Source organism: Pomacea canaliculata, linkage group LG14 (genome assembly GCF_003073045.1).
Source record: "Pomacea canaliculata isolate SZHN2017 linkage group LG14, ASM307304v1, whole genome shotgun sequence".
Taxonomy (NCBI): domain Eukaryota; kingdom Metazoa; phylum Mollusca; class Gastropoda; order Architaenioglossa; family Ampullariidae; genus Pomacea; species Pomacea canaliculata.
Genome location: NC_037603.1, coordinates 9,494,250 through 9,522,238, shown reverse-complemented (window position 1 = coordinate 9,522,238; position 27,989 = coordinate 9,494,250). Strand labels below are relative to the sequence as shown.

Sequence of the window (27,989 nt, the reverse complement as noted above, 5' to 3'; positions counted from 1 at the left end):
CCTTTAAACTGAGTCGTTATCTACAGTGCGACGAGTCCTCATCAGTCACAGTAAAGAAATAAGAAATGGGCTTTTAGCATCAAGCACCGGTAAAAGGTCAGAGATCAAGATATTTTTATTTGGATGAAACAAAATCCAGCCCATATGTTCTGAGGAGTTGTAGGTCAGTGTTCACTATCTGCTCATAAACCAGAGATGGAAGAAGTCTCTCTCTCTCTCACACACACACACGAATGTATACGTTTACACGTTCACTCACATACAATTAAATGAAACCCGTTTTATTGCCAATAATTCAAAAACATTATTCTACATCCAGGAATTATGAGTTTTAACCAGTGTGTATTTCCAAAACAACAACAACAACAACAACAAAAAGGTAACAGTTTACACGAGGAGAAAATACCGTAAAATGCAACATACCAGTAAAGTTCATAGCTCATACACAAACTCATCTCTCTATTAAACATTTCCTTCTTTCAGCCAAATTAAAAAAAGACTCTTTATACTCACACACAGTGTGTATATATTATATATAATGTGTGTGTGGGGGTGAGGGATGAGGGACAGAATAAACTCAATTTTGAAAATGAAACGAAAACTTAATCTATCAGAACATACAAAAATTGAAAGCCTGGGTCACTAAGACAAGATCAGCGTTCCCTAGACACACCCCTTCTAGAAACAGGGGGGAATAAACCCGGAGGAGAGCAGCGAGAAGAGAACTCAGAATAAACGTTTTCAAAGTCGACATGTGTCTGCTAGCTGCCTGCTGCTGTTGACCATCACAGAGTGTGTGCACCATCAGGCCTCCTACTGACCACAGGTCAACACTAGTTCGTCTCACGGTGCAGTTTCGTCGTATTCACGTGTATTTCCTGCTGAAAGTTTAGAAACACAGGAGATGGTCGCAGACAGTTCAGTCCACAGCGCGTGCAAGCACTTGGCCCAGTCATTGCCTCCTGTAACCACTTCCTCAAGTTGTCTCTTGAGTGTTTCCACTAGTCTCAGAGGGCCTGCACCTGCAGTCTTGTCACAGAAGTTTGTATGAACATTCTCAAAAACAATCTGGAGTGAGTGTGTGGAGAATATCTCGGCCACGTCCAGTCGCTGCGTCCATCAGCCTCGTTCTGAAAACTCCAGATGGTCCCGCATCTGGACGCAGACGCCTCTAGACTTGTGCTGAAGAGAAAGTGAAGAGACCGTTAGGCTCCATAAACATTGACAAGGTGTGATTGCACCCGAGGCTGAACTGTTTCCAGCTCATATCTTACTTAAGCTAAATTCAACATCCGATGTAAAGATAAACTGTGGTCAACAATTGTTGTGTCATACAAACGTAGACCCGCTTGTTGCTTCGTGTAAATATCGTGAGATCAACATTTGTTGCTAACCAATGCTTGTAGTTACTGGATTTACATTAACATTTGTTACTCTAGTTGAGGGACAAATATTAGCAAATTAGATAGGCAATTGTTGTTATATTCAAACTTAGCTGGACCATCACTTGCTGATATATTAAGTATACTAGAACAGTGGGATCGGCACTTATTGCCATGTATTATAATTTATTAACATCAGCACCTGTTAGGTGTAAGCTTAAATCCACACCTGTCATCCCCTCCTGTGTAATTGAGGCGGTAGTTATGAGGCGAGGGTAAGTCTTTACCCTGGGGCAACATGGGGAGGGAGGGACAAGCATCTCATTTCAGGTGCAGGCGGCGCACAACCGTTTTCAAAGGTTAGGAAAGCTCCGTGCAAGACAATATTTTCCCTGACCTGCATGAATACTCCCATGCTGTTCTCGAGATACACGCCTACAAACACATTAATGCACACACACGTGGCGATGTCACGTTTGTACATGTTTGTTACTAACATAGGATGAAGTTTGTAAGTGTGTATTTGTGTGTATTTGTGTGTATGGTCATGTTTGTACCCGTGTATCTCGAGAACTGAATGAAAGACGGGCAGTCACTCAGATTTGGGGAAATAATATCTTGCACTGCGATTTACTTAATCCATCCACACAAAAAAAGTTTGAACCTCGCTAATTATTCCATTGCAAAAGGTGACATCACTTCCGGCAATGTCAGTGGTGTGGCTGCGTCTCACCTGCGAGCTGCACGGTGGTGCTGTCCGACCCGTGCACGTTACGTGCGTAGCAGACGTAGTTGCCGAAGTTGGTGGCCTCCACTGAGCGCAGCAGCAGCGTGGTGTGCACCGTGTGGTGCGCATGCTCAGTGCTGGTCACCTCGTGGGCCGACCCGCTGGTGATTGGCTGGTTGTTGAACAGCCAGAACACTTCCGGCCGCGGGATGCCCACAGCGCGGCATCGCAGCTCCGCATGGCGCCCTCGGCGCTGGTACACCACACTGCTCTCGGCAAACACGCGGGGAGAAGCTGCAGACAGAGCAAACGAAATAAAATAAAGCCCACGAACTTTATTTTATAATCTCTAGAGTCTAGACCTTTTGTACACCTACTCAAACATACGACATCAGCTTGATGACAGACACACTGGCGTGAATCACAAATGGAAAACCTGCCGCCATCTGTACTTAAATTAGAAATTAAAGATGTACACAGTTTCACCCGTGGGTAGTTCGGATACTTGATAATGTACACTTTTGCCGGCTCAGACATTAATAATGTACAAATTACTTCAGTCAGTGGATCAGAACTGGACTAATTACAATTAATAAAGTGCTACAGAACTGGAATTGTATACAAGGATAAAAAAAAACCAGCTAATAATTGTAAAGTGGCAAAGTTCAGTGCAATATTACCGTCTGTTTCTGGGTTGAATGGCGTAGTCTGGGCTGTAGAAGCTGTGGTAGTTGAGGTAGTGATTTCTTCTGCGATACAGAGTAGTGCGTGTCAATGATGGTGAACAAAACAGCGTAAAACAGCCCGGCACCCAGCACCCGCCACCCGGCACTCAGCACCGGCCACCCAGCACCTAGCACCCTGTTCCCGGCACCCAGCACCCAGCACTCAGCACCCAGCACTCAGCACCCGGCACCTGGCACCCAGCACCTAACACCCGTTATCCGCTACCCGCCACCCAGCACCCAGCACCCGGCACAAACACAAAGAAGAAGCTACCCATGTCCACACACCCACCCCCTTGAACACCTGGCCAGCCACAAGGGTGCAGGAAGACAAGCAACCAATCAACCAGCCAATCACGTGAACTCGGTTGCTGGTGACACTCAGCCACGTAATAATACGTCACACTGCTGACAAGCTCCTCCCACACATACACTGCCCTCGACAAAGTTTGGTGCTGCCTGTAAAATACCTGAGTCCCAGAGGCACCAGAGGCCAGCTCACCTGTAACCTTGACACTGATTTTGCCGACAGCCACAGGTGCCACGCCGTTGTCCGCCCTACACACGTACAGACCCTTGTCCTGTGGCTGCACGTCTCTCAGCTCCAGTGTTGCGCCTGCAACTTTCAAGTCTGCAACAGGGCGAGCACGAGCCGACTATTAGACAACAACAATAACCAATAATAGCAACGAAGAATGTGCACACAGTGATGCTCCAGTAGTCCCCCCACCCCATACCTTGTGGTCGTCAGGAAGGTGTTAGAGCCCTTGCTTCTCTCACGGCCACCATGTCTGCCACCACAGTTTTTCTCTCCCACACCCTTCTCGCTGCCTTACCTCCTCCAACCCTCTACTGATCCCTGGGTCGACTGCAGGTTGGCTGCGGCAGACAGGTATCTAACGCTACACCCACACCTGCACAGGTACCATTCAGACGTGCTACACCTGCACAGGTACCATTCAGACGTGCTACACCTGCACAGGTACCATTCAGACGTGCTACACCTGCACAGGTACCATTCAACGTGGTACACCTGCACAGGTACCATTCAAACGTGGTACACCTGCACAGTGCTACACCTGCACAGGTACCATTCAAACGTGGTACACCTGCACAGGTACCATTCAAGCGTGCTACACCTGCACAGGTACCATTCAAACGTGGTACACCTGCACAGGTACCATTCAAGCGTGCTACACCTGCACAGGTACCATTCCGCGCCACTTCAGTCCCTTATTTTCAGTGAGATCATAGCCTTTGTGTAAATGTACACAATGTACACTACCCTATCTTAGTCAACATGTACCCTACATTATCATAATCGACAACAGCCCTGCACTTTTATTATTAACATATATATATATACATATATCACACATTTTATTGTCAAGCTAATCCCACATGACTATTGTCGTCATCAACATGCACCCTCAAATCTGTCAAAGGAGGTTTTTGCCAACCTTCAGTTTGTTTGGTGTCCCCCTTCCACACTCGGCGGGACCACGTGATCTGTGGGGAAGGTTGACCCGTGAAGTGACACCGCAGGGTCACTGAGTGTCCTTGCTTCACCTCTACGTTCTTCTGGAAGGTGTCCGTCTCGAGCCGTGGACTGGACGTGGCGACAGAACCTGTGACACAGACAAAGGTCAGCGTCCCTCTCGCCATTGTTTCCGCGCATGCGTGCACTGTCTTTTGAGTTGTCCTTCCTGGTGTCCACCGGAAGTGCATGACTTGAAATAGGTTACATGGTGACTGCATTTCTGTGAGCTAGCTATGGTGAATGTAGGAACGAAGAAAGGGAAGAAGTCAGACAGATAAACAAGGACTGGCATTCAGTATCAGTAGCTGCGTCTATCCATCCAAAGAGACATGGCATTGTACACTGTCGTTGTCAGAATGATGGCAAGTCTCCTCATTCAAGGTTCATATGGGAGGGGGCGATACAGTCAACAACTGCATCAACACCATCAGCATTGTTGTGTGTGTTTGTGTGTGTGTGTTGATGTATGTGTTTGCGTGCGTTTGTTTCTTCCCCCTTCCCCCACACCCAGCTCCTCCACCCGCTATTCCCACCTTGTGACTCAGGTCCCGTGGAGTTGGAGGCGTGGGTGAGATGAACTGTTCTGGTCAGGAAGGGCGCGGTGTTGACAACACACGTGTACACGCCGAGGTCTTCTCTTGTGACACCAGCAATGCGCAGACTCCACTCCTTGGGCGAGTTGTGCACCACGTGCATGCGGCGGTCGCCACTGTACACCTTCTTCTTCAGGCTCAGCACCTTCCGGTCGCCATTTTGCCACAGAACCTGAGACAGGAGCATACATCTTGTGACAGTTTATTGTTGTACAAAATGCCATACTACAACTGACTCACTCACCAGCGTCCGTCCGTCCGTCCGTCCGTCCGTGTGTCTGTCTGTCTGTCTGTTTCACTCACCATGTAGTTTCCAATGTTCTCCACGTGACAAGGTAGAGTCGCCGTGGCGCCTAGTTTGGTCTCAATCGTGGTCTTGGTGGTGGAAAAGTAGGGGTAGCCTGAGGCTGCAACAGTCAACAATGGACACTGCACTGACCAGTCCACACACGTCACTCTCAAAGTCCGGGCAGTGCACTAGTCCATGTGGCTAAGGTGTACGTCACTAACTGTCAGCACACAGTAGACTGACATCGAGACTGACAAGGTGTACGTCACTAACTGTCAGCACACAGTAGACTGACATGGAGACTGACTAGGTGTACGTCACTAACTGTCAACACACAGTAGACTGACATCGAGACTGACTAGGTGTACGTCACTAACTGTCAGCACACAGTAGACTGACATCAAGACTAACTAGGTGTACGTCACTAACTGTCAGCACACAGTAGACTGACATCGAGACTGACAAGGTGTACGTCACTGTCAGCACACAGTAGACTGACATCGAGACTGACTAGGTGTGACATTTTGGACTTGTAAAACAACAGACTGTGTGATGAGTGTCACACTGCCTGTTTGTAACAGATGCGAACCTGTGGCACGTGGGATGTTTACAACACACACTCCATTCTTATTTCACCTCAAACAATATTTCTGTGGTCATGTCCACTTTTGGCCCACATAGCACTTTCACAGAGATCCCATCAATACAGTGGCAGTGAAGAAAAGGAAGGAGGAGACAGGATGGCAGACAAGAGGTCAGAGAATCCAGTCCACAACACAAAGCAGCGGGAAGGGTGTTGCGAGGAGAAAGGAGCCTACAGACAGGACAGTGGTGACCACCTGCAGGGTTGTGGTGATTCACTCAGCAGGTCAAAGGCCAGGAGTCGAGATGAGGTAGACAGGGGGGTTGAGACCGTTAGACGATGGAGCAGACAACAATGGGGGACATGCCCAGGGAACAGTCAAGAACAATGGCAGGCAAACACAGACAGAAACACTGATTAATGGCAGTCATCAGACGCCAAACACTGCCAGCACCTACAGGCACCACAACAAAGCAGAGAAAGAAGAGGGAGAGTCTGTCAGCTAATGACAGGTCATGTCGACATGTGTGGACAAGACAGTTCCACACAGTGATGTCCACTGTCACCAGTCACACCCTGGTGCCAACAGAGCGACTTCGTGGTGTTTGGGGAAGATGTCACTCTGTCACGTGACCAAGTTGTAGACAGTGACAGTACCTGGCTCCTCCTAACGATGATACCCGCTTAGAAATCTTTGTTCAGATTCTAGCAACTCGAGGAAAATACCTTCAGGGTCTCGAAACAGTGTGCAATGACCTTGTTTCATCATCATCATCATCATCATCATCATCATCATCATCATCATCATCATCAGCGCCCAAACTCTGTCTCTCACACACACACATATACCAACAGTGTGCACGGACTCACACACAGGCACTGCACAGACTCCCAAACACAATGACTGTACAAACTGACACACACAGACACACAGACACACAGACACACAGACACGACAGGAGCCCGTGAACAGTGAACAATAAGAGGGAAGCGGAAACCAGTCACTGTGTGATGTACGCTGTCCCAGAATGCTTCACCGGAAGGATGTGAATGAAACATCCACAGACTAGTGAAGAAACATCAGCAGCCAACGGAAGTACACGAGAGAAGTCTTCCGGGTCAAAGGTGACAGGAGCGAAGACACCAACAACACCAGCAACAATATGACAGCAGTGTCAGTGACATGGCCGCCAGCGTTAGTGGGATGGACAGTGACAATGACAGTGACAGTGACAGTGACAGCTCGCTACAAGAGGACAGGGTATGACATGTCCTGCATCTGTAGTTACAGCCATTGAATCAACTTTGTGACCGCAGACCGACGGGAGGGAGCTAACCCTCATTCCCATGCTGGGGTGTGGTCTGCGTCTGGCACCAGTCCTCTTAATGGAGAGAACAGACGGACAAGCGAACTGAGATGATTTACACGGCACAGACCACGGTTAGACACCATCACCGTAGCAACAATAAGGAGTGACAGTACCTGGAATGATGAGTGACAGTACCTGGAATGATGAGTGACAGTACCTGGAATGATGAGTGACAGTACCTGGAATGATGAGTGACAGTATTTCCGCCTGGTTGCTGGTTCCACTCAGGCGACACTCGTATTCGCCGGCATCCGTCACCTTGAGCTTGTTGATGATGAGCTGCCAGTCGTCGCCGTTGCGTCCCACGCGATACTTGGAGCCGGGCCAGAAGGTCCTCGTGCCCACGGCGATGGGGATGGGATCCGACAGCCGGCGCCAGATCACCTGCGGACGACAGGTGAGAGAAGAGAGTCAAGCTTCAGCGGAGCTGAGCTTTGGGGCCATGGAGACCTGGAAGAGAAACCCCCGCTACCCCTGTCTTACCCCGTGGTTGGACCTCAGGGTCATTTATAATCGTGTCCGAGTGAAGACGTCTGTGTGCTCGGTGGCCGCTCGACACCCAAAGTCTCGTTTCCGACATGTTGTCGTTGTGGCGAGGTGCGAGACCGCGTTGGTCAGGGACAGCCTCACCATGTACAGTGGAGCTGCTGCCTTTGTACAACTTAACACATCAACCACCTGACAGTGAGGTTTGACAGTACACAGTGACAGTGAGTACACAGTGACAGTGAGGTCTGACAGTTAGTACACAGTGACAGTGAGGTCTGGCAACTAGTACACAGTGACAATGAGCCCTGACAGTTAGTACACAGCGACAGTGAGGTCTGACAGTACACAGTGACAGTTAGGTCTGACAGTACACAGTGACAGTGAGGTCTGACAACTAGTACACAGTGACAGTGAGGTCTGACAGTACACAGTGACAGTTAGGTCTGACAGTACACAGTGACAGTGAGGTCTGACAACTAGTACACAGTGACAGTGAGGTCTGACAGTACACAGTGACAGTTAGGTCTGACAGTACACAGTGACAGTGAGGTCTGACAACTAGTACACAGTATTGTGAACACACCTTTTCTTTGCCGATGTCTCGCACTGTGCACGTGAGTGTGACGTAAGCACTGTGTCCTGGCTGCAGGGTGATGTCCAGCTGAGTGGTGGCCAGTCTCGCCGCTCGGACTGCATCGCCAACGAATGAAGCAGACATTACATTCGGTAACTTAGACATGACATGACAGTCCTAGACATGGCACACAGCAATTTGTAATTCATTCGTTCATCATTGATTCGTTGTCTCGACAACCTGTTGGTCAGTCCGTACTGGGGTAGGAGCAGAGGGGATGTGGGTGGATGGTGTAGGGGCTGACAAGAATCGCGTGTTTCAGTCAGGTTCTGCATGCTACAGCAATGTCAGCACACGTGACACTTGGCAGTTGGAGCAGAAGTCGCCCTCGGCAACCTTATCTTCAAGCAAAAGAAGATCATTAAGTTTTTGTCATCGCCTCCATTCTGAACAACGAGAAGATTGATGTAGCATCAGTCCTTAATTGCCGAACTGAGCAGAGGATTAAAGCGAGATTAGCTGCCTTCTTATCGCCTCTGTTATCGATACTGTCACGCACCTTCAGAGGCTGGGCCAAGCGTGACACCTGTAGGCTCAGGTCACAGAGAAACCTTTGCTTAGGCAACAGGGAGTCGAGCCTTCTGGCGAGGTTAGCACTGTGTCTCACTGCCACACACACCCAACACACACACATCCATCGTCTAACGTGCGTGTTGTCATGGATACGAGAGGTTCTAGTCCAAGAATCGTTTATCCCAGGAATCAGTCATCTTTGGCAAAGGAAGTGGCGGGGGCAGGGTATGAGCGGAAGTTTCAAGCCAAAACAGTGTGTGTACAGGGTGTGTACAGTGTGTGTACAGGGTGTGTACAGGGCTACAGGGTGTGTACAGTATGTGTACAGTGTGTGTACAGTGTGTGTACAGGGCTACAGGGGCTACAATATTAACCCTCAGAACAGTCTCTCTTCGGTAGTTGCTTAAACCATTCAGTATTTGTTTACAGTCACTGTAGCTTTTACACCTGTAAGCATGTCCTACTCACCAGCACCTGGCATTATTTCTGTACAGTCTGTATTTGTCCCCAAACATTTGTTCATTCTTCTAACTATATCTTACACTTCATCCGATCTCTCATTTATTATAGTCTGGAAACAAACAGCATCTACAGAAAGACCCGATATAAACGACAACGAGAGGCAGGAAATATGAAGTACCCCGGGTATAACGGAAAGAACGCCGAAAGTCTTACCTTCTGTTGGAGCGAAGAAAGACAAAAGCCACAGAGACACCCACATGCCGGACACTCGCACCAGTCCACGAGGAGCAAGTCTCGGCAGCTGAGATTCCACACGAAGGGCCATCCTCTTTCTTCCTCTTCTCTTTCTATCCCCCTCTCTCTATTTCGCGCCCTGGCGGAGCTTCACGAGGGCAGGTGGACACTGGAGTGCAGGCCGACACGGCGCTTGACCAGCGAAGAACGAGTTCCTGCGATACGATCAGAGGTGTGGTCAGCTCGTGTCACGGATGACTGCTTGTGGGGTTTCCGAGCCGAGGGACGAACAGACTTGTTGTCGAGTGTAAACACCGCCTGAGGGGGGATCATCACCGCTTATCTGCTGAAACGTTTACAGCCGGCGGGTGAGAGGCGGAGCTGGGGAAGCGAGTCTGGCACTGAGACCATGTCTGTGGGATGACAACTGCACCTGAAGATGGCCGATAGCTGCACTGCCGACAGACAGATGGTGGTGGTGGTAGTGGTGGTGATGGTGGTGCTACAGGAGGCAGAAACATGAGCTGCGGCTGCAGACAGAAGTTTGATGGCGCAGATGGAGCTGCCGGCAAGAGAGGGCATCCCAGTAACCCAGGGTTACCGTACTTGCTCCACTCAGCGCTCCAGGCCGAGGTCTGCTCGCACAGCCTTTTGCTTGTTTCCCAGGATTACCGCGGGATTACGGAAGATTACAGTGACTACAGTGCTACAGACTCAAGACTGGATTGTGACGTCACTCTGAGGCGGGTAGTGCCGCCTCCACCCGTGTTCAGCCACGTGTCATACCCTGTGACTTGAATCATCTGAAGTCAAGAGGGTTAGTGTCAGTGTCAGGACAGTGTCAGGGACTTGTCTATACTGTCATTACCTTCTTACATAATCAGTGAGTCAGAGTAAGTTTGGAATACATCTTGTTTACACTTGTTTACACTCATGACAATGAGCAGGCCACACGTGAAGCCTTAGTTATTGCAGTAACAAATAAGTGGAATATTATGGGAGAATTACTCCAGTAGCAAATAGCAGTGTACTATTCAGAGCTACAGGGAGAAATGGTGCAGACAAGTGTGACCTAGTCACGTGCTCATTGTCTTCCAAACTCACCTGAGAGACAGGTTGACCGGTGGAGGTGTGAGGCGGTGTGGCGAGAGGTGCTCATGCGTAGCAACAATGGGTTCTCTAGTGATGCTGAATGATTTAGCAGACATTTTCTTGACATTTTTTTTATCAAAACCAATAGTAAAGCGTGAGTTGTATGTGTTTAGCTTTTTCACATTATTTTATATAAATTTGACTTGTAGTTACGTGTAGTTACTCTGTAGCAGACGATCAAACACCCACTGGCGCAGTGATATCAAAGGAAAATAGTCCACTATCCACATCTCTTTGCAAGCTGTAATAATGTGAAACTAAAAGTTTCCCGTGTCTCTCAACTGTTAAATTTAATTTTGTAGTATTTTGTTGTTGTAAGGTTCAGTACATTCTCTTCGTAACCTCGCTCAACGTCGAGTCTTGCTACACCTCCCATCTCCCGCTCATCTTGTTCATATTCCTCCCATCTCCCGCTCATCTAGTTTATATTCCACATCCACAGAGGGATCTTGTCTGTATTCAATCGCCAGGGTTTCTTTTCATGAAATATTTCAGTTGTTGAAAGACAGCAATGCCGCACATCACGAGCTCTATCCTCCCTGGCATCCCTCCACCTGGCAGGTGGTCCTCCACAGTGACAGTCAGCAACCAGCAATGGTCGCCACAGGGAAAACATCTCACACGTCACTGGTGAGCTTGTGGTGATTAGCAGGGATTTCAGTGACGTGTGTGGGTCTGGGGATTAGCAGGGATTTCAGTGACGTGTGTGTGTGGGTCTGGAGGGTCTAGGGTCTTCAAGGGTTGCAAGGATCTGCTCATGGTGTCTGGAATATCTGCAAGGATTACCATGGTCTGTAGATAGGTTGTGGAGGTCCACAAGGTTGATTATTATTGTGCTACCTGTTGGTCATTTGTACCTGTAATTATCGCCCCAATGTTCCTTTCTCGAGATCGTGTGACGGTTTTGCTGTGTCTGAGACACCACGTGCGACACCACGTGCGACACCAGCTTGTTTCTCCTGAGACAGGAAACAACATGAGTTCCTCTGTCTTTTCAGTTATTTTGTCTTTCTTCTTACTTTTTATTTGTTTTCGTTTTTTGTTTTTGTTGGGTTCCTTTTTTTTAAATTTTTTTTGGAAGGAGTACTTCGTGTGGGAAGCGTGCCGGCAGTTGATGGTTTCTCACGCGCGCGGGGGAAGTGACGTCAGACTGACGCACACCGCGGTTTCCTGGGGTCGGCTCGCGTGCAGGATGAGTGGGGAGGACGGTGCCAGGGGGTCAAGTCATGGTCATAATGAGGGTAATGAGGGTAATAGGGCAGGTTAATTTACCCGCAGATGGGTAAGAGCCAGACTGCGACTTGCAGCCAGCGTTCTCCAGCAGACGGCGCCACCTCCCATAGTTTCAACAGGAATGGTGAGGATGAGGATGCAGCGGTCGGCAAGTACAAGTGTTTGGCGGGCTGCAGGGTGGTGTCCAACATTTGCACAGCTCACACTCACACCCGTAATGAGCATGGCGTGGCGCTGACAGAGAGAATGACACATGGACAGCATACGAAGGACAGAAGAATAAACAACACCAACAGAGGAATGGACGACAAATACAGTAGAGAGCAGCCAAGTGACGAGGACTGAGGGGATCGTTTCTAGAGAGAAAGACGATCAGGGAAGAAGAAAAAAGCGGAAAGTAGTGACAAAGGATGAGTTCCACTGTTTGGCTGCACAATAACTAAACATCCTGTGGCCACATGTTGTTGTTGTGGTGACAGGAAGAGTAAGAGACGATCATCAGACGACGAGCGGAGTTGTGTAGCTGGGATGTAAGGGAAGAGCAGTTGAGAGAAATAATCAGGGCAGGTGTCAGTAAAGACATTACAACACAACACGGACAGTTTGTACTGGACGCGACAACGGGTGGGAAGCCAGTGTAGACAACGAAGGAAACGGGCGTGGTCACGTGTCCTGCTCTAAGCACCAGACGTGCAGCGGACTTCTGTACTTTCTGGAGTTTGTGAAGGACGTATATAGAGCAGCCAGCAAGCAAGGAGTGTGTGAAGGAGGTATACAGGGCAGCCAGCAAGCAAGGAGTTTGTGAAGGAGGTATACAGGGCAGCCAGCAAGCAAGGAGTTGCAGTAATCAAGTCTGGATAAAACAAACAAACACACAAACACGAGTGTTGGTAGCGCGTAAACAGAATGTGACAGATGGCGCTGATCTTGTGTAGCTCATAATAGACAGAGTGACAGACAGCTGTAACTTGTCTAACATAATAGACAGACTGACAGACAGCTGTGACGTGTACATCAAGAGTCATGTCTGCAGTGACAGTGAACGCCCCCTGACGGTGTACATGTGATGCTGGTGTCGCCCACCTTCATGCGTGTGGCGGACTGACGAGTGAAAGTTGGTTTCTTGTAAAGCAAAGTACGGCTTCCGGCTTATCATCAGTCTGTTATTTACCATATTGTCATTGTCATCGCCGACACAGACTTGAATGGCGCTGGGTGCAGAGTGAGACTCAGCCAGTGGACTGGAGCTGTACAGTTGTGTGTCATCAGCATGTGATGGATGAGAAACCTTGTGAGACAGGATGCAAGATGAAAGTGGCTTCATATACACAATATACAGAAGTGGGCCGAGTGCTGAGCCTTGAGGGCCGCCACAAGAAAGTGGAGTAGGGCGAGATGTTTGACCACCAACACACAGTCTGCGTTCTGTCAGTGAGACAGGAGTTGAACCCCGCTAGTGCAGGTCCAGAAACCCCCTACAGGGTCTGTAGTGTATGAAGGAGCAGAGAGTGGTCCATGGTGTCAAATGCAGCAGACAGGTCCAGTAGAGTTAAGGTAGAAACATCACCACTGTGGGTGACATATATGTGGGTGGTCACTGTAATTAAAGTAGTTTCAGTTGTGTGAACAGGTCTGTATGCTGACTGACATGGGGGAGCTGGTGCTCCAGTAAGTAGTCCACAGCTGTGTCAACACTACTTCAGCAAAGTCACAGGATGACTAAGATGATTGAACATCATTCACTTTATTTACTTTACAGGGTTAGTATCGTGAGTGGTTCTTTGTCAATGTTCTAGCCTGATAACACAGAATTTATAGAAAGACATCTCGACATTAGCTTGACTGGGCGACGTGGACACGATGAACACGGCCAGCGGACTTGGTCACGTGCACACCACATGGAATCACGTGCACAGAACATGGAATCACGTGCAGAGTGCATGGAATCACGTGCACATGGAATGAGTGATCGCAGTAGCGAGTGCGCCCCTACTAACCTCGCCTCTCAGTCCTACAGAAGACTGGGCACGAGGCGTCTTTCGTCTCTTCCTCCACTTAGGAACTGAGTCACGAGCGGCTCTTCCGGCTTTCCAAAACGAGGCTTTGTGGGCCTCCTGGTCACAAGAAGAATTTCTAAATGAAATCACTACAGTTGTGTAGACATGATGACAGAGATGACGTGGCGGCCAAACTGTCGTTTCTTTTCTTTCAGGAGATTAAAAAAAGCTTCGAAAGTTTTGAAAGACATCGGGAGTTACAGGCTAGAGTGAGAGCGTGTATGGCAGTCGTGCTTTGCTTTTGAAAACTGTAAATAGCTCAGCTAACAACACCTGCAATATAGTTGAATTAAAGGTGAGATCAGGTTAACAATTATTCAGTAAATACATGATGTTTGTGACATACCGTAATGTAATGTGTACTAATCATCCCCTCCATAGTGACGTCACCAGGCCGTGTCGGGGAGGGGGTTGTCGGGGTCACAGACCTTTGCAGTGAAATCAGAATTGAGAATCAGGACAATATTAACACATGTTTGTTTACCTTGAGTCGGCAAGGAACTAAATGCACACATCCCCCTGTCTGTATTCACACCTGTACAGGTAGCACGAGAGCGTATTTCAGTGAGGACTTCATTTTAAATTAGCGGCTTGAATGTTGTTTAGTGGGAGGAGTTCAAACAAGATACAAAGCGGGGTTAGTGCACCGTACAGGCCTCAACCACTTGTACTAGCAGTCTGTGCACTTAGCACTTAGCACTTAGCACTTAGTACTTGGCACTTAGCACTTAGCTCTTAATATTACAGTCCCCACAGTTAGTACATCATACAGGCCTCAACCACTTGTACTAGCAGTCTGTGCACTTAGCACTTAGTACTTGGTACTTGGCACTTGGTACTTCGCTTTGACGGTATACTGACGACTGTATTTCTTTCTCCTTATTTTGTGCTTGATTTTTAATTTTGTGGTAGGAGGAACGTGGATGTTACCCGGCCCACCGCAAACAGTTGACACCAACACACTGTCATTGTATATCAATACACGCTAGTAAAGCCACGATAAAGGTTCAAAGCTCTGGTAGTCATGGTTGACCTCTGCTGCACGCCCCCGCTGTATCAGGACACGTGACCAGGGTCACCTCGTCCTACCTTCACCCTCCCCATCAGGACACCTGTACCTGGCTGACCTCGTCCCTCAGTAGCCGCCTCTCCTCATCAGGACACCCGTGTAGAGGGGAGGGGGTAGCCTCGGTCCCTGTCCACCACACCTAAGTAACTCGTCTGTCTCCTGCTCACCTTTACGGTGACGTCAGCTGTTGTTGACCTTGACCTACCTGTCAGGTGAGTGACCTCGAAACTCACGTGTCTAGTTTTCTTTGGAGAGCAAGAAGAAAGAATTGTAATAATAAATACAAGGAAATAAATATAAAAATGACAATGAGGTAGTCAATATCTTGGAATATGGACGAAGGTTTGACCAAGTGTGACAAAGTTTTCACACGAACACGGTGGTTATTAAACGAAACCTTGTCAAACTAGGTCAAACGTTGACACACATATATATCTACATGTACACTCGTGTGATTTGAAGGGCCTACACCACAGGGAGGACAGAGGGAAACGTGTAAGGGTATCATTCGTCTTGTGTCCGGGGTGGGTGAAGAGGTCTCACAAGCTGCTTGCTGTGGTTGTCACTAGTTCACACATCACACTTCACACATCCATAATTTATTGTCAACAAAACATTCAACATTTTCTATCAAAGTACAACTTGACAACCACGAGAGCCGTGTGTGGTAGACCAGGACAAAAGGACCAGAGTATGGCAAGGTGTGGAGGAGAGTGGAGGATGTCACTGGCAGAAAACTGAGGACTCGGGGCACGCGGTAGTGCAGTGGGTAAAACACTCGCTTGTCACCGCTGCAGTCAGAGGCTCAGGGTTCAGATCTCGTCTCGGGACACTCTGAATGTGACACCTGTAGGGGGTTTTCTGCAGGTACTCTGGTTTCCTCCTTCTCTCCCTCTTCCCCCATAGTGCGAACTCGCAGCGAGGTGGAAGCACTTTCCTGCTAAATAAACCAAACCAAGTGATGATTCGTGACTCAAGAAACTGGCGCTTGAAGCCAATGCCTGTAAGCACGTGACACGAACTGGTCTGACGAACAAGTTGCACTGGCTTATCATAATAACAGATGTTGTGGTAACAACTTGCACTGTGTTACCATAGTAACACGTGGCGTATTGACGTGTATATATATATATAGAAACATACCTACATCCTGCAATGTACACCAACACACAGCAATATACAGACGACCAAGCCAGTCTACCTCCCTGTGATCACCGGACCAGGAGACACAGGAGTCGCTTGAAATAACGCGCCGTCCACATCATCATTTCAACTTCATCGATCGTCGCTGTCGTCTTTCATCAGGTGGTCGCAATCTCTGACATTGTAAATCTTGTCCACGCCGAGTGGGATGTGTAGGGAAAGTGTGAGGAGGAGCTTATGTCGTATATTGTGTAGGTCCTCACGACAGCAGACGACAGGTCACAGCGACTGACGGCGAGCACCCGGCGGCTGCGCACTCGGTGTTGTTTATCTGCTGCAGGCCCCAGTCTCAAGGACCTGCTCACCCACGGGATGACAGGGCGCCGACCCGCACTTTGCCTCACAGTCTCACCCAGCAGGTCACACAGACTGCTGACTCGGGTGTAGACAACTGCCACAGCACCGGCCACCACCGACACAGGTATGAACTGAACACTTACACAGGTAAGTACTCATTGTCAGTGATGCTAGCAGACGACATGTCACGAAGCTGTCACACTTTCATCTCCGGCAAATAGTTGTCACACTTGTTGTCACGCAGGGTGCGCACAGGACAGTAAAGTGAGCAACGGTTAGAGAGGGGGATGGTAGTTGGTACACAGGTGGTGGACAGTCGAGACAAACCTCCACTGATCTGTGTGTGTGTGTTTACAGTCGTTACTGTTGACATTGTGTGTGTTTGTTTGTTTACAGTCGTTGCTGTTGACATTGTGTGTGTTTGTTTGTTTACAGTCGTTACTGTTGACATTGTGTGTGTTTGTTTGTTTACACATTGTGTGTGTGTCGAGTGTTATTTCCACGTACGACTGTCGGCCCAGTGCACCCAGTGTGTGTACCTGCTCACGTGTTCGCACCACAATACAATCACAGTCTACTACATACCCGGATGTGGTGCGTGAGGTGCAAGGAGTAGCTGGGGTGGTGTGCATCCAGACACAGAGCCCTCCAGTGACAGCTAATACTGTACCTCCGGTATAACACCAATGAACAGCCAGGATTCCTCTGTCATCTCCTCAAACTCTTTGTCTTCCCGGAACTACTGCGGCCACACTGTGATCGTTGCTGAAACCACACAGGTGAATAGCAAACCCGGTGAAAGACCAAGTGCACTGGAGGAATAAAGTAGGCAACGCATGAAAAAGGAAAAAGCGTTTTCCTCCGTACAGCCTGCTCCTAAGGGCTGTTTGACACGCATCTCGCTGCCAGCGACTACTTGGGGCCCAGGACAGAGGTCAGAGGTCAGAGGTACACCCTGTACACGTGCACGTACACACCGAGGTGATGTACATATACCGTGGTGATGTATATATATATTATTCCGTGTGATGTGTATATATATACACCGAGGTGATGTACATATCCCGAGGTTATGCACCAGGTGTACCAGTGACCTCTCGGCTTGTATCGTCACACGCTAGAGGCGAGATGATGACAGACTATCACACTGGGCTTCATAATTACAAATGTAACGGACAGACACGGAGGTACACTTGTGCGTGCTTGCCTTGAGTCCTCGCCGCCGAACACACACACACGCACACCACACACACACTCTCACACACACACACACACCACACACACACAGCTGTGTGCACAGCGAGACAGTTTTACAGCAAGCAGCACTAAGTGTAAACATCTCTCAAGTGATACTTCCATATCTTACCTGTCGTGCTGTCCAGGTGTGCTATGCCACTGCTAAACATTAGTAAAAGTGCATCTTGATAAGACAGCCAGTTCTCTGCTCTGACTGAATACTTTTACTCCAACTCGAGGTGTCACTTCATCATGTTAACCTTTAACCCATGACCCTAGAAGCCATTTCTGAATGCAGTCAGGTCAGTGGCTCGCCGCCTCTAGTCTCTCACGTTTGTTACTTTAGCAGACAGGTCAGTGGAGGGACAGGAGTGAAGGAGGGGCAGAAAAGCGGGTGTTACATGTGCTAAAGATTTTTATTCTTAAGTCAGATTCAACTTTCTGTTATTTTTCAAAGTACGCCACCATGACCAGGTACTTCAGTGTGTGCTGATCAGCACTTTCTCTACCTGAGTGTTACTCTGGGTGGCCGGCAATGTCAGGCCGAGTAAATGACCGGATGTGTCGCATGGTGAAGCCTGCAGACTCTGTTTTTCAGCAGACGTACAGGAGATGGACCCGGAGGACATCCTGGGTCAGCTGGGCGGGTACGGTAAGTTCCAGGTACTCGTGTACTTGGCGCTGGGACTGGTGAACATGCGGGGCTCCTGGCACGTCTTCATCACCATGTTCACCGGGTGGACCCCCCCACACCACTGCACACCTGCCGCCAACCACACTCTCAACCAGTCCCTTCCCATGGAGGATACGGACTCGGGGGGTCGGGACTGGTCCAGCTGCGTCATGTATGAGCGGCCAGGAAGCGAGAAGGAGTTGCCTAGCAACAACACTGTCCAGTGCCAGTATGGGTGGACGTATCTATGGGAGGACGAGGGCGGAACGTCGATCGTGTCAGACGTAAGTACCCGACACAAGCTGTAGGAACAGTGACACAGCACAGTGACACAGTGACACAGCGGTGGACAATGTGACGTCACGTGTGGGGACATGGGGTAGGCGCGACGTAGGTGCTGGACGTGGAAGGAGGTTGTAACGTTACAACGTGACGATGACGTGATGGTGCAGTGACGTGACAGTGGCGTAATGACCTGAGGTCGTGATGATTGTGCCGCAGTGGAATCTGGTGTGCGGAGACGACTACCTGGTGGAGCTGTCGTCCACAATGTACATGGTGGGGACCACCTGCGGCACCATCTTCCTGACCCCTCTGTCTGACCGCTGGGGTCGCAAGACTGTGCTGCTGGCTTGTCTGTGGGTGCAGGCTGTCGTCGGCATCTGTCTGGCTTGGATGCCGTCAATCATCCCCTTTGTCGTCCTTCAATTCTTCATCGGCATCACAAACATGGTGAGACTGTAAGCCTTCATTACTTGAGTACAGACATAGACTGTTAAGTACAGACACAGACTGTAAGCCTTCCTTACTTAAGTACAGACATAGACTGTGAGCCTTCATTACTCAAGTACAGACATAGACTGTTAAGTACAGACATAGACTGTCAGCCTTCATTATTCTAGTACAGACTTAGACTGTAGGCTTTTATTACTGAAGTACACAGACTGTAAGCCTTCCTTACTTAAGTACAGACATAGACTGTGAGCCTTCATTACTCAAGTACAGACATAGACTGTTAAGTACAGACATAGACTGTCAGCCTTCATTATTCTAGTACAGACTTAGACTGTAGGCTTTTATTACTGAAGTACACAGACTGTAAGCCTTCCTTACTTAAGTACAGACATAGACTGTGAGCCTTCATTACTCAAGTACAGACATAGACTGTTAAGTACAGACATAGACTGTCAGCCTTCATTATTCTAGTACAGACTTAGACTGTAGGCTTTTATTACTGAAGTACACAGACTGTAAGCCTTCCTTACTCAAGAACAAACCTACGAGCTGTAACTCACTAAACTCACTACTCAGTAAAGTGTGAGTAGCAATGCAATAGACAGAGGACTACTCCCTCTGTCCACACTGCTCCAAATTAAAATCTCACATCTTAAAGCAGGTCCCTTGTCGTCAGTTGTACAGTTCACTTCACATGGCTCAACCTGCCTCAGTCCTTGTGTGACGTGCGATGTTCAGTCTTTGTGTGACGTGCGATGTTCAGTGTGTGTGACTGTGTCCTGTTGTAGACCATCGCCCTGTGTGCCTACGTGCTCATCGTGGAGACCTTTGCGATGGACACACGAGAGTTGCCTGCCCTGAGTCTGCAGTTCTTCTGGGCCGGAGGCATCATGGTTCTCTCCCTTTTCGCTTACTTGGTGCGGGAGTGGCGCTACCTGCAGCTACTGGTGTCTCTACCGCAAGTCCTCACCATCGCCTACTTCTGGTCAGCATCACCTCCTAGTCAGTGTGTGTGTGTGAGTGTGAGTGTGTGAGTGAGTGTGTGTGTGTGTGTGCGTGTGTGTGTGAGTGTGTGTGTGGAGGGGAGAGGAGGAAGCACACAGTGTAGTGCTGTCAGTGTGTATTCACAGAAGGTCAGTGTCATGTCATGCCATGTCCAGAGACTGTCAGAGCCACGTGGCGTTGTTGGTGTCTGTCCAGGGAGTGTCGTCAATGTAGGTTTGTTTTCTTAATGACACAATTAGTGGAATGGACATTTTATAATTATCGTTACAAATTGACTTCAGTACTAAATGCACACAAGTTGTTGTCAGCTATAAGGCAGCTCTCACTGAAGTCGTGAGTAGTTGTGTAGAGACTTGCGTGAGTTCATGTCTTGGAGACAGATGACATTCAACCTCCGTATGAAGATCCCTGATGACGTGTTCAGTGTCCGGTACTCACTGCACAAAGGGCGAAGGTCGACAGCTCACTGTTGAGCAATCAACTACAACTACACTAATTACAAATAATGAAGCTCACGAAGTATTTGCTATTTCAGTCTTGAGTGAAGCACGATGCTGAGGCTCACTTCTGAGTACTCAGTGACGCGATGCAGGAATGTTGAACTCAGTACTCAGAGTATGAATACATACTTTAGACCTTGTCACTCCTCCAGGAGCATAGGGCCGCAACACGAAGACGTCAAAATCACGTAAATATCCGCAATAACCGTTGTGTGTGTAGATGTGACGTAACACACGTAACTATGGCGACGCCAACTGTTGCAGGCTGCTGCCAGAGTCACTCACGTGGCTGTTGGTGACAGGAAAGGTGTCTCGAGCCAAAGAACTCATCGTCAGGGTCCTCCGCGTGAACCTCTTGCCGCCAATCGACGACCTGGACCAGACTCTGGCAGCCTTCAAAGACTCCGCGGCCCGACAGATGTCCTTTGAAGTTGTTGCCGACAAAGAGACTCACAGCACCGACGACCTCGTGAAGCCAGCGGCTGTGGACACGTCATCCTACACACTTCTACACCTCTTTAAGACTCCAGAATCCGAATGTATTCCATCTTGATGTTCTATTTATAGTGAGTTCATGACCTCTCGAGTAGCTGACTGCCAGACTTTTGTAAACATGACAAGAGACTTGATGTCAGAAATGTCAGTCGCGGTTGGTGACAACACTACTGACAGTGGCGATGACAGATAACACCGTACGACTTGTGAGCACCACGTGGTCGTGTTGGTCAAGGCTGTCTGCACTGTGTGTGTTGTAGTTGTAGAGCAGCTGGTGTTGGTCACGAGACCTCGCTGTTCGTGTCACAATGTGGCTGCCGCTTGTCCCAATCTTACGTTACATGCTATCTGTCGGACATCTTCCTTCTCTTTCTCTCACTCAGCGCTCTATGTCGACATCACAGTCCTGTTTGTGACAAAGTCTCTGTGCAACACTTTTTGTGTCACAGTGTTGTTTGTGACGCATTCTGTACGTCACAGTCCTGTTTGTGATGCTTTACTGTATGCCACAGAGGTTTGTGACAAAGTCTCTGTGTAACACTGTTTTTGTGCCAGTGTTGTTTGTGACGCATTCTGTTCGAGACAGTGTTGCTTGTCACGCTCTACTGTACGTCACAATGTTGTTTGTGACACTTTACTGTATGTCACAGTGCTGTATGTCACCCTCTATTGTATGTCACAGTTCTGTTTGTCACGCTCTACTGTATGTCACAGTGTTATTTGTGACACTCTACTGTATGTCACAGCTTGGTGAACAGCCTGGCCTACTTTGGCATCTCGTTCGGCATGCCCTCGCTCAACGGAGACAGGTTCCTCAACTTCTTCATCAGCGGTGCTGTCGAGGTCCCTGCATACATCATCTGCATCATCTGCAACCGCCGGTGAGTCGTCACGTGAAATATTTGCGCTGTAATCAGTACGTGGTGGGCAGCACCCAGATGATAAGCCAGGTGACAGGTGACAGGCACGTGACAGTCAGGTGCACTGTGTTGTTGTTGCTGCTGTTCATGCCGTCGCGGCTATCTCCCTCATCATAATTTATTTTCTCGTTGGCAAGTTACCAGGTTAACGTGGAAGATGAGTTAACAATGAGGCTTGTCAGCTGAACAGCCGGCTGTCACGTGACTGGCCGACATGTCCTTGTGTTTCAGTGTCGGACGCCGGCTGCCAATCTGCGTGTTTCTGATCGTCTGCGCCGTCGCCAACATCGCCTTCATCTTCACCCCACAGCAGACAGGTGAGAGCACGCAGGTGTTTACTTGGTCTCTCTCTGTAACCATAGTGACACGTGGTCCTGAGCCATTGGATGGCGGTCAAGGGTCACGGAGAACTGACAACTCCTCTCAGAATATATGAGACTGGATTGTGTCCCTTGTGCCGCATTTGCGTAGCTCGTTTTCTCTCTCTCTCTTTACATCTCCACATGGAACAGCTTACAGAAGGAAGTGAGTGTAAAATTTATATATAAGTAGCAATCAATGTCTTTCTTTGTTTCCAAGAGAATCACGTGAAACACATTAACACAACGGGGCAAAGGGAGACAACTATTTTCTCCCAAAGCCCTGCTGCATTCACTTCCGCCTGCAGTTAGCTCCCATGCACAGCACAGCCTCTAATTAAACACAGCACAGCCTCTAATTAAACACGGCCTCTAATTAATGCACAGCACAGCCTCTAACTAACGGCGAGAGGTAGGTAAGAGATGACCAGCCTCACAGACAAATCGTGTGCGGGGTAACGAGGTGTGAATGACAAAAGCCACAACCACAACCACAACAGTTAACACAGCCTTGACATGTCAGGCCAGGGACTGACTGTTACCGAGACACTTCCCACACCTTAATACACACCGATGTACTTTAGTATACACTTTATACACACCGATGTACTTACGTTGTTCCATAAAGATGTGAACCAGTGTGAATGTGTGATACCTGTATGACGCAGCGAACTTGCCCAGTGGACTCAGGTGTCGGGTGTCTGACTCTATGGAGGGTTGGCGAGAGGGACGGAGGTCCTCCCACCCCCAGTGGAGTAGTAAGCGTCCTCCCCTCAAAAAAGATACCCTAGGGGCAAGAATAACTCCCTCTTCATAGCTTGGGATTGTTCACAAAGTGCAATGAAAGTAGAGAAGTGGAGGGAGAGAGAGAGAGACAAATGACAAATCTTTACTTACGAGAGTGAGAATGACACAAAGTTGTGTTTGTTTACACCCTGCCCTCAGTCTACAGAGAGGACAGTGAAACACAACTTAACTACTAAACAAAAAACATCCAAAAGGGAGGAAACATGTCTATGTACAAAGATGGAGATTGATGTTTAATTCTATCGTCGGCGTGTTTGCAGACGACGGACGCGACCTGAGCGCCTTGAAGACGACGCTGGTGATGATCGGCAAGTTCGGCATCACAGGCTCCTACTCCGCCCTCTACCTGTACGGCTCGGAGATCTTCCCGACATCCATCAGGTCAGTCTCTCTCTCTCTTGGCCGGCCACGGGACATTCACGTGACACGCACTTGCTACACACCCTTTGTCTCTTTTGTCGGATTCCTCGCTTCCTGGGTCAGGTGAGGTTAATGCCCTGTTCTGTGACCCCTGACCTCCCTACTCCTGTACACAACCAAGTGGCCAAGGAACCAGCTGGTCCAGCAAAGATGCTCTTTCAAACATTTACAGTTATCTTCCACAGGACGCCATATTTATTTCTTTCGCTGCACTAGCAGGTGTGAGAGTGACGTCATCGTGTTTACACTTACACCTGGCGGACTTTGACAGGACCGAAGAGCTCGACACCTTTGTAGTCACAAATACAGCAGTGATATATCGGTCTCTATAGCAACAGGACTTTGACTTGTTGCACACAAGGGACAGGGTATGAGGTGACTCGCTACATATAAAGGACAGGGTATGACACGAGGGACAGGGTATGAGACAAGGGACAGAGTATGAGGTGACTCGCTACATACAGGCACAGGACGGGAAGTGCGATATTCCCCTGGACTAGAGAATCCCCTGAGGAAGGCGATCGTGTACACAGGTTCCCCGCCTCACGAGGGTCAGAACATTACCACCAGGATCGGAAAGTAGAATTATCGCCGCTATCCTCTCCTTCCTCTCCTGCTGCAGAGGTTCAGAGGTCAGGGATGATCCGGGCACCTCGCTCGTCATGCTGACTGGCCCGGTGATTAGTCGCTTCATGCGCACAGGAAGTTGCGCAGAACTCGTCCGTCATGTCGTGTCTGGCTATTAAAGGCGATGTTGTTGGAAATGAAATCGATACACGAGATGGACGCCGGAGGATCGGGTGAGCGCTGATGGGGTGGGAGGGTGGGAGGGGTGCATGGGACGAGTGGGTAAAACGATTTTCGCGGTATTCACGTCTGAAGATTGAGATCGGAACTATCTGCCCGTGTCACATGTTTATCGTTATTATTTTATTGAGCTCCACCTCAAGCGTGAGAAATGCGGAGAGTAGGATAAGCAGGGAAGTGGTGCGAAAGTGTGTGTGTGTGTTTGTGTTTGTGTGTTTGTGTATATGTGTGTATTTGTGTACGTGTGTGTGTGTTTGTGTATGTGTGTGCGTTTGTGTGTTTGTCTACGTGTGTGTGTGCTTGTGTATGTGTGTATGTGTGTGTGTAGGGGGGATACTGGGAGGAGCGATGGTGGCTAATGGGAATGAAAATCAAGGTCCATTCAAGCAGTGAAAGAAGAGAGCAGCACCATGCGACGTTCAAAGACTCAGCCCTCGGCGATGACCGAGTGATCAGACTTTCAAGTGGTCCTCCGACTGGCAGTGGGCTCGTCAGTGCTGACCGCCACGCTTTCAAGATTAAAGGTTAAAGGTCAGGCTCTTTCATGTTCACCCTTGCGGCAACCACTTGTCCGGCTCGGTGTCCCAGGGAAACATCTACCAGGCTTCGAATCAGTTTTTACCTCCTGAGAAAAAGACGTGTTTAACGGAGCAGTTGACAGCAAACCGTTACACGCCGCCATTGTTGTGCCAACTGTTGGAGGACGTTGACCTCTGGCGCCTGCAGGGGTTACAACTCGTGACCTCTGGCATTCCGACTGTCACGTGCCCCGGCGCCGGAGGTTTTGCCGCCACAGTAGAGAGTCAGTAGAGAGAACATCGTGGACGTCATTTCCAGGAAGGTGGCTGACAGTCTCGGTGAGGACGGGAAGTGAGGGCAACTCACACGAGAGTTGAGATGCACAGGGAGCAAAGGTCAGACATGACACTATTCTTGTAATAGTGTGTCTTGGACGTTCATCTCTCTTGGTGGTTGTCGTAGTGCTTGGTGCGTCGTGTTGTGACATGACGTATCATGTTCTGACATATGACGTGTCATGCTTTGTCATATAATGTGTCATGTTCTGACATATGACGTGTCATGTTCTGACATATAATGTGTCATGCTATGACATATGACGTGTCATGCTTTGTCATATGATGTGTTGTTTCCTGTGTTGTCATATGCCATGACTGTCACTTAACGTGTCGTGTCATTCCAGAAACCACGCTGTGGGTCTGTGCTCCTTCTTTGAGAACATTGGCAGCATTGCCGCTCCCCAGATTGTTTACGCGGTAAGACACACACACACTCACACACAAACTCTGTCTCCCTGTCTCTGTCTCTCTAAAATATCGAATAACACACATTTGTCAAAGCCAAAGGTTCCGACACACCACAAAGACTATCTGTGAGCTTGGAAACCTCAAGATAAATGGCAGCAGCTTACAATTCTCTCAATGCCTCGACTGTGTCAGGTAAGTCTCCAGGTACAAGCACTTGGCAGGTGACCTGACGTCAGGTGGACGTTACACTACGTAATGAGTGAGGCTCGTGATGCATCATGGGACTTCGTCTCGAAAACGTGTGTCCTGCTTGTTGAAAGTGAAGATGTCATGTGTCTTGTTGGTTGCAGAGCAAGAGTTTGTCCAACCTGCCGATGACCCTGTTCGCCGTCATGACGCTGGTGGGGGCTGTGGACGTGCTGTTCCTGCCGGAGACACACAAGATGGCGCTGCCCACCACCATCCAGGACGTGGAGAACTGGGCCCAGCGGCGGAGGGGGGCCAGGAGTGGGGGTGACAGCAAGACTGCCGTCAGCACTGGCACTGACAGAATTAATTCCAGCTTTAATCCAGACGGAATAGCAAACGACCAGTAAGACATTCCAGGCGAAAAATGAAGTGATAGAAGAGAGCAGTCATGCGGAAATCCCCTAATTTACTGGAATCGATTTTAGACATAGACCAGTGGTGATGGCAGCTGTGCTTCCTCCAACGCCTGCAAATGACACTCGTAGCCAGTATTCCCCTTAATTGTTTGTAATGGACTGGGCATCGCCATGTTGATGAGTGGACGCTGCAGCCTGCCGCCCGCTCATTGCCTGAAGGCTTTGTTATAGTGCAAACTACTTTACAAACAATGGCGCCTGCTGTGTCAGAACCTATCTGCTGTCAGTCCATGTAGACGGTTAACTGCTGACAACGGAGTCCTTACATTTGTCAGGACGAATACGTTTCTTTAGGTTTGGATTGACCAGCCGCACAGGACAAGCTGTGATGTAGAGGACAGGAAGGACAGACGTCTGTCTCTCTGTGGAAGTCCGACTACAAGCAGTGTGAGACCAGATGGTGACTGTGTCCAGTGTGAATGTTGAACTGTCTTCACCATCAACTAAGTAGCTGGGTTGCTTTAAGCTTAGAAGACCTGTTTATACCTCTCCCTGTAGGAAGGACTGTACTTGTGAGAAAATCAAACGCATGACATTGTAAACTGAATTTATTCTCTGTAAACATATTTGTTGTGTTCTGTGATTCGTGACAGAACGGTGCAGAGCTGTTCTCCTGTTGGCTGACAGGATGGGGGGAGTGTCGAGGGGAAGTAACTACATACAATGCAGCTCTTCACACACGTAGACAAATGTGACACAAGCTGAGGAATGTTGATTCCCAAGCACTTACCCCGGGTACAAGAGGCTTGTAATGGCTACCCCGAACAGTCAGTCGTCCCCAGGCCAGCACCTGTGGTTGGTGCGATCACACGGGTAGACTAGCCGCCTCTCTTGTCTATTGTGGGCGATAGTCAGAGGCTGGTGTGCATCAGCGAACTTAAACATGAACTTAAGCTTCAGTTGGCTGACTTAACTTTAAGTACAGTAACTCGGTGTGCACAACACAACTCAAGTCTGCTAAGTACAAAATTTCTTACTTAACTTTAAGTACAGTAACTCAGTGTGCACAACACAACTCAAGTCCGCTAAGTACAAAATTTCTTACTCAACTTTAAGACTGCCCTCCCTCAGGTATAAACCCTTACTTAGCTGAGTCAGGCGACTTAAGTTAGCACATTTCTGATTTCTTCGTGTGAAGAGTGACAGAAGATGGCAGCGAGACGACTGTGCTTTAGAATGATGACAAGAAGACATCAGAGGCGGGAACGTGTGAAGAGTGACAGACACAATCCTTGTCAAGTTTGCGGTTAAGTCGGCCAACATAAGTAAGAAAGTAAAGTTCGCTTATGCGCATCACCCAGGTTCTGTACACGACGACCAGTCCAGTCGTTGGCTTCCACCGCGGCGTCCACCACTCTCTAGGGCTCGGCAGGGTATAGTGTCGGGTCACGTGACCAGCTTACGTCACTTGACGGTTGAAAGTAGAGGTTCCAAGGAATCAAGGAAGTGAGTGCAGTTCGTGCGCCTGTCGAGCTGCAGGGCCTGGGGACTGGGGACTGGGGACTGGGGGGGCTTTTCTCCTCCCTGCTCCACTTTTATCGACCTTTGTA

At 48.9% G+C, this 27,989-nt stretch overlaps 1 protein-coding gene and 1 pseudogene across 1 annotated transcript; one reads left to right on the top strand and one right to left on the bottom strand.

Moving 5' to 3' along the window:
* Window positions 1–260: 260 nt before the first annotated feature.
* LOC112555312 (hemicentin-2-like) lies at window positions 261–10,105 on the bottom strand. Its single transcript, XM_025223661.1, has 10 exons — window positions 9,521–10,105; window positions 8,282–8,388; window positions 7,389–7,593; window positions 5,271–5,374; window positions 4,908–5,139; window positions 4,295–4,462; window positions 3,337–3,465; window positions 2,790–2,858; window positions 2,116–2,403; window positions 261–1,182 (listed from the first exon to the last, which is right to left on the bottom strand). The coding sequence occupies exons 1-10, from the start codon at window positions 9,630–9,632 to the stop codon at window positions 1,172–1,174; spliced, it is 1,425 nt and encodes a 474-aa protein (XP_025079446.1). The 5' UTR covers window positions 9,633–10,105; the 3' UTR covers window positions 261–1,171.
* A 7,249-nt stretch (window positions 10,106–17,354) lies between these two features.
* Window positions 17,355–27,005, top strand: LOC112555308 (annotated as a pseudogene).
* The last annotated feature ends 984 nt before the right edge of the window (window positions 27,006–27,989 follow it).

Excerpts from the sequence above, each read along its gene's own strand:
- LOC112555312 (XM_025223661.1), bottom strand. The coding sequence starts at position 9,632 with ATGGCCCTTCGTGTGGAATCTCAGCTGCCGAGACTTGCTCCTCGTGGA. Across the intron at positions 3,466-4,294 it reads GGACACCAAACAAACTGAAG|ACTTGAAAGTTGCAGGCGCA; the intron begins GTTGGCAAAAAC and ends GCCCTGTTGCAG. Across the intron at positions 2,859-3,336 it reads AATCAGTGTCAAGGTTACAG|AAGAAATCACTACCTCAACT; the intron begins GTGAGCTGGCCT and ends TCTGTATCGCAG.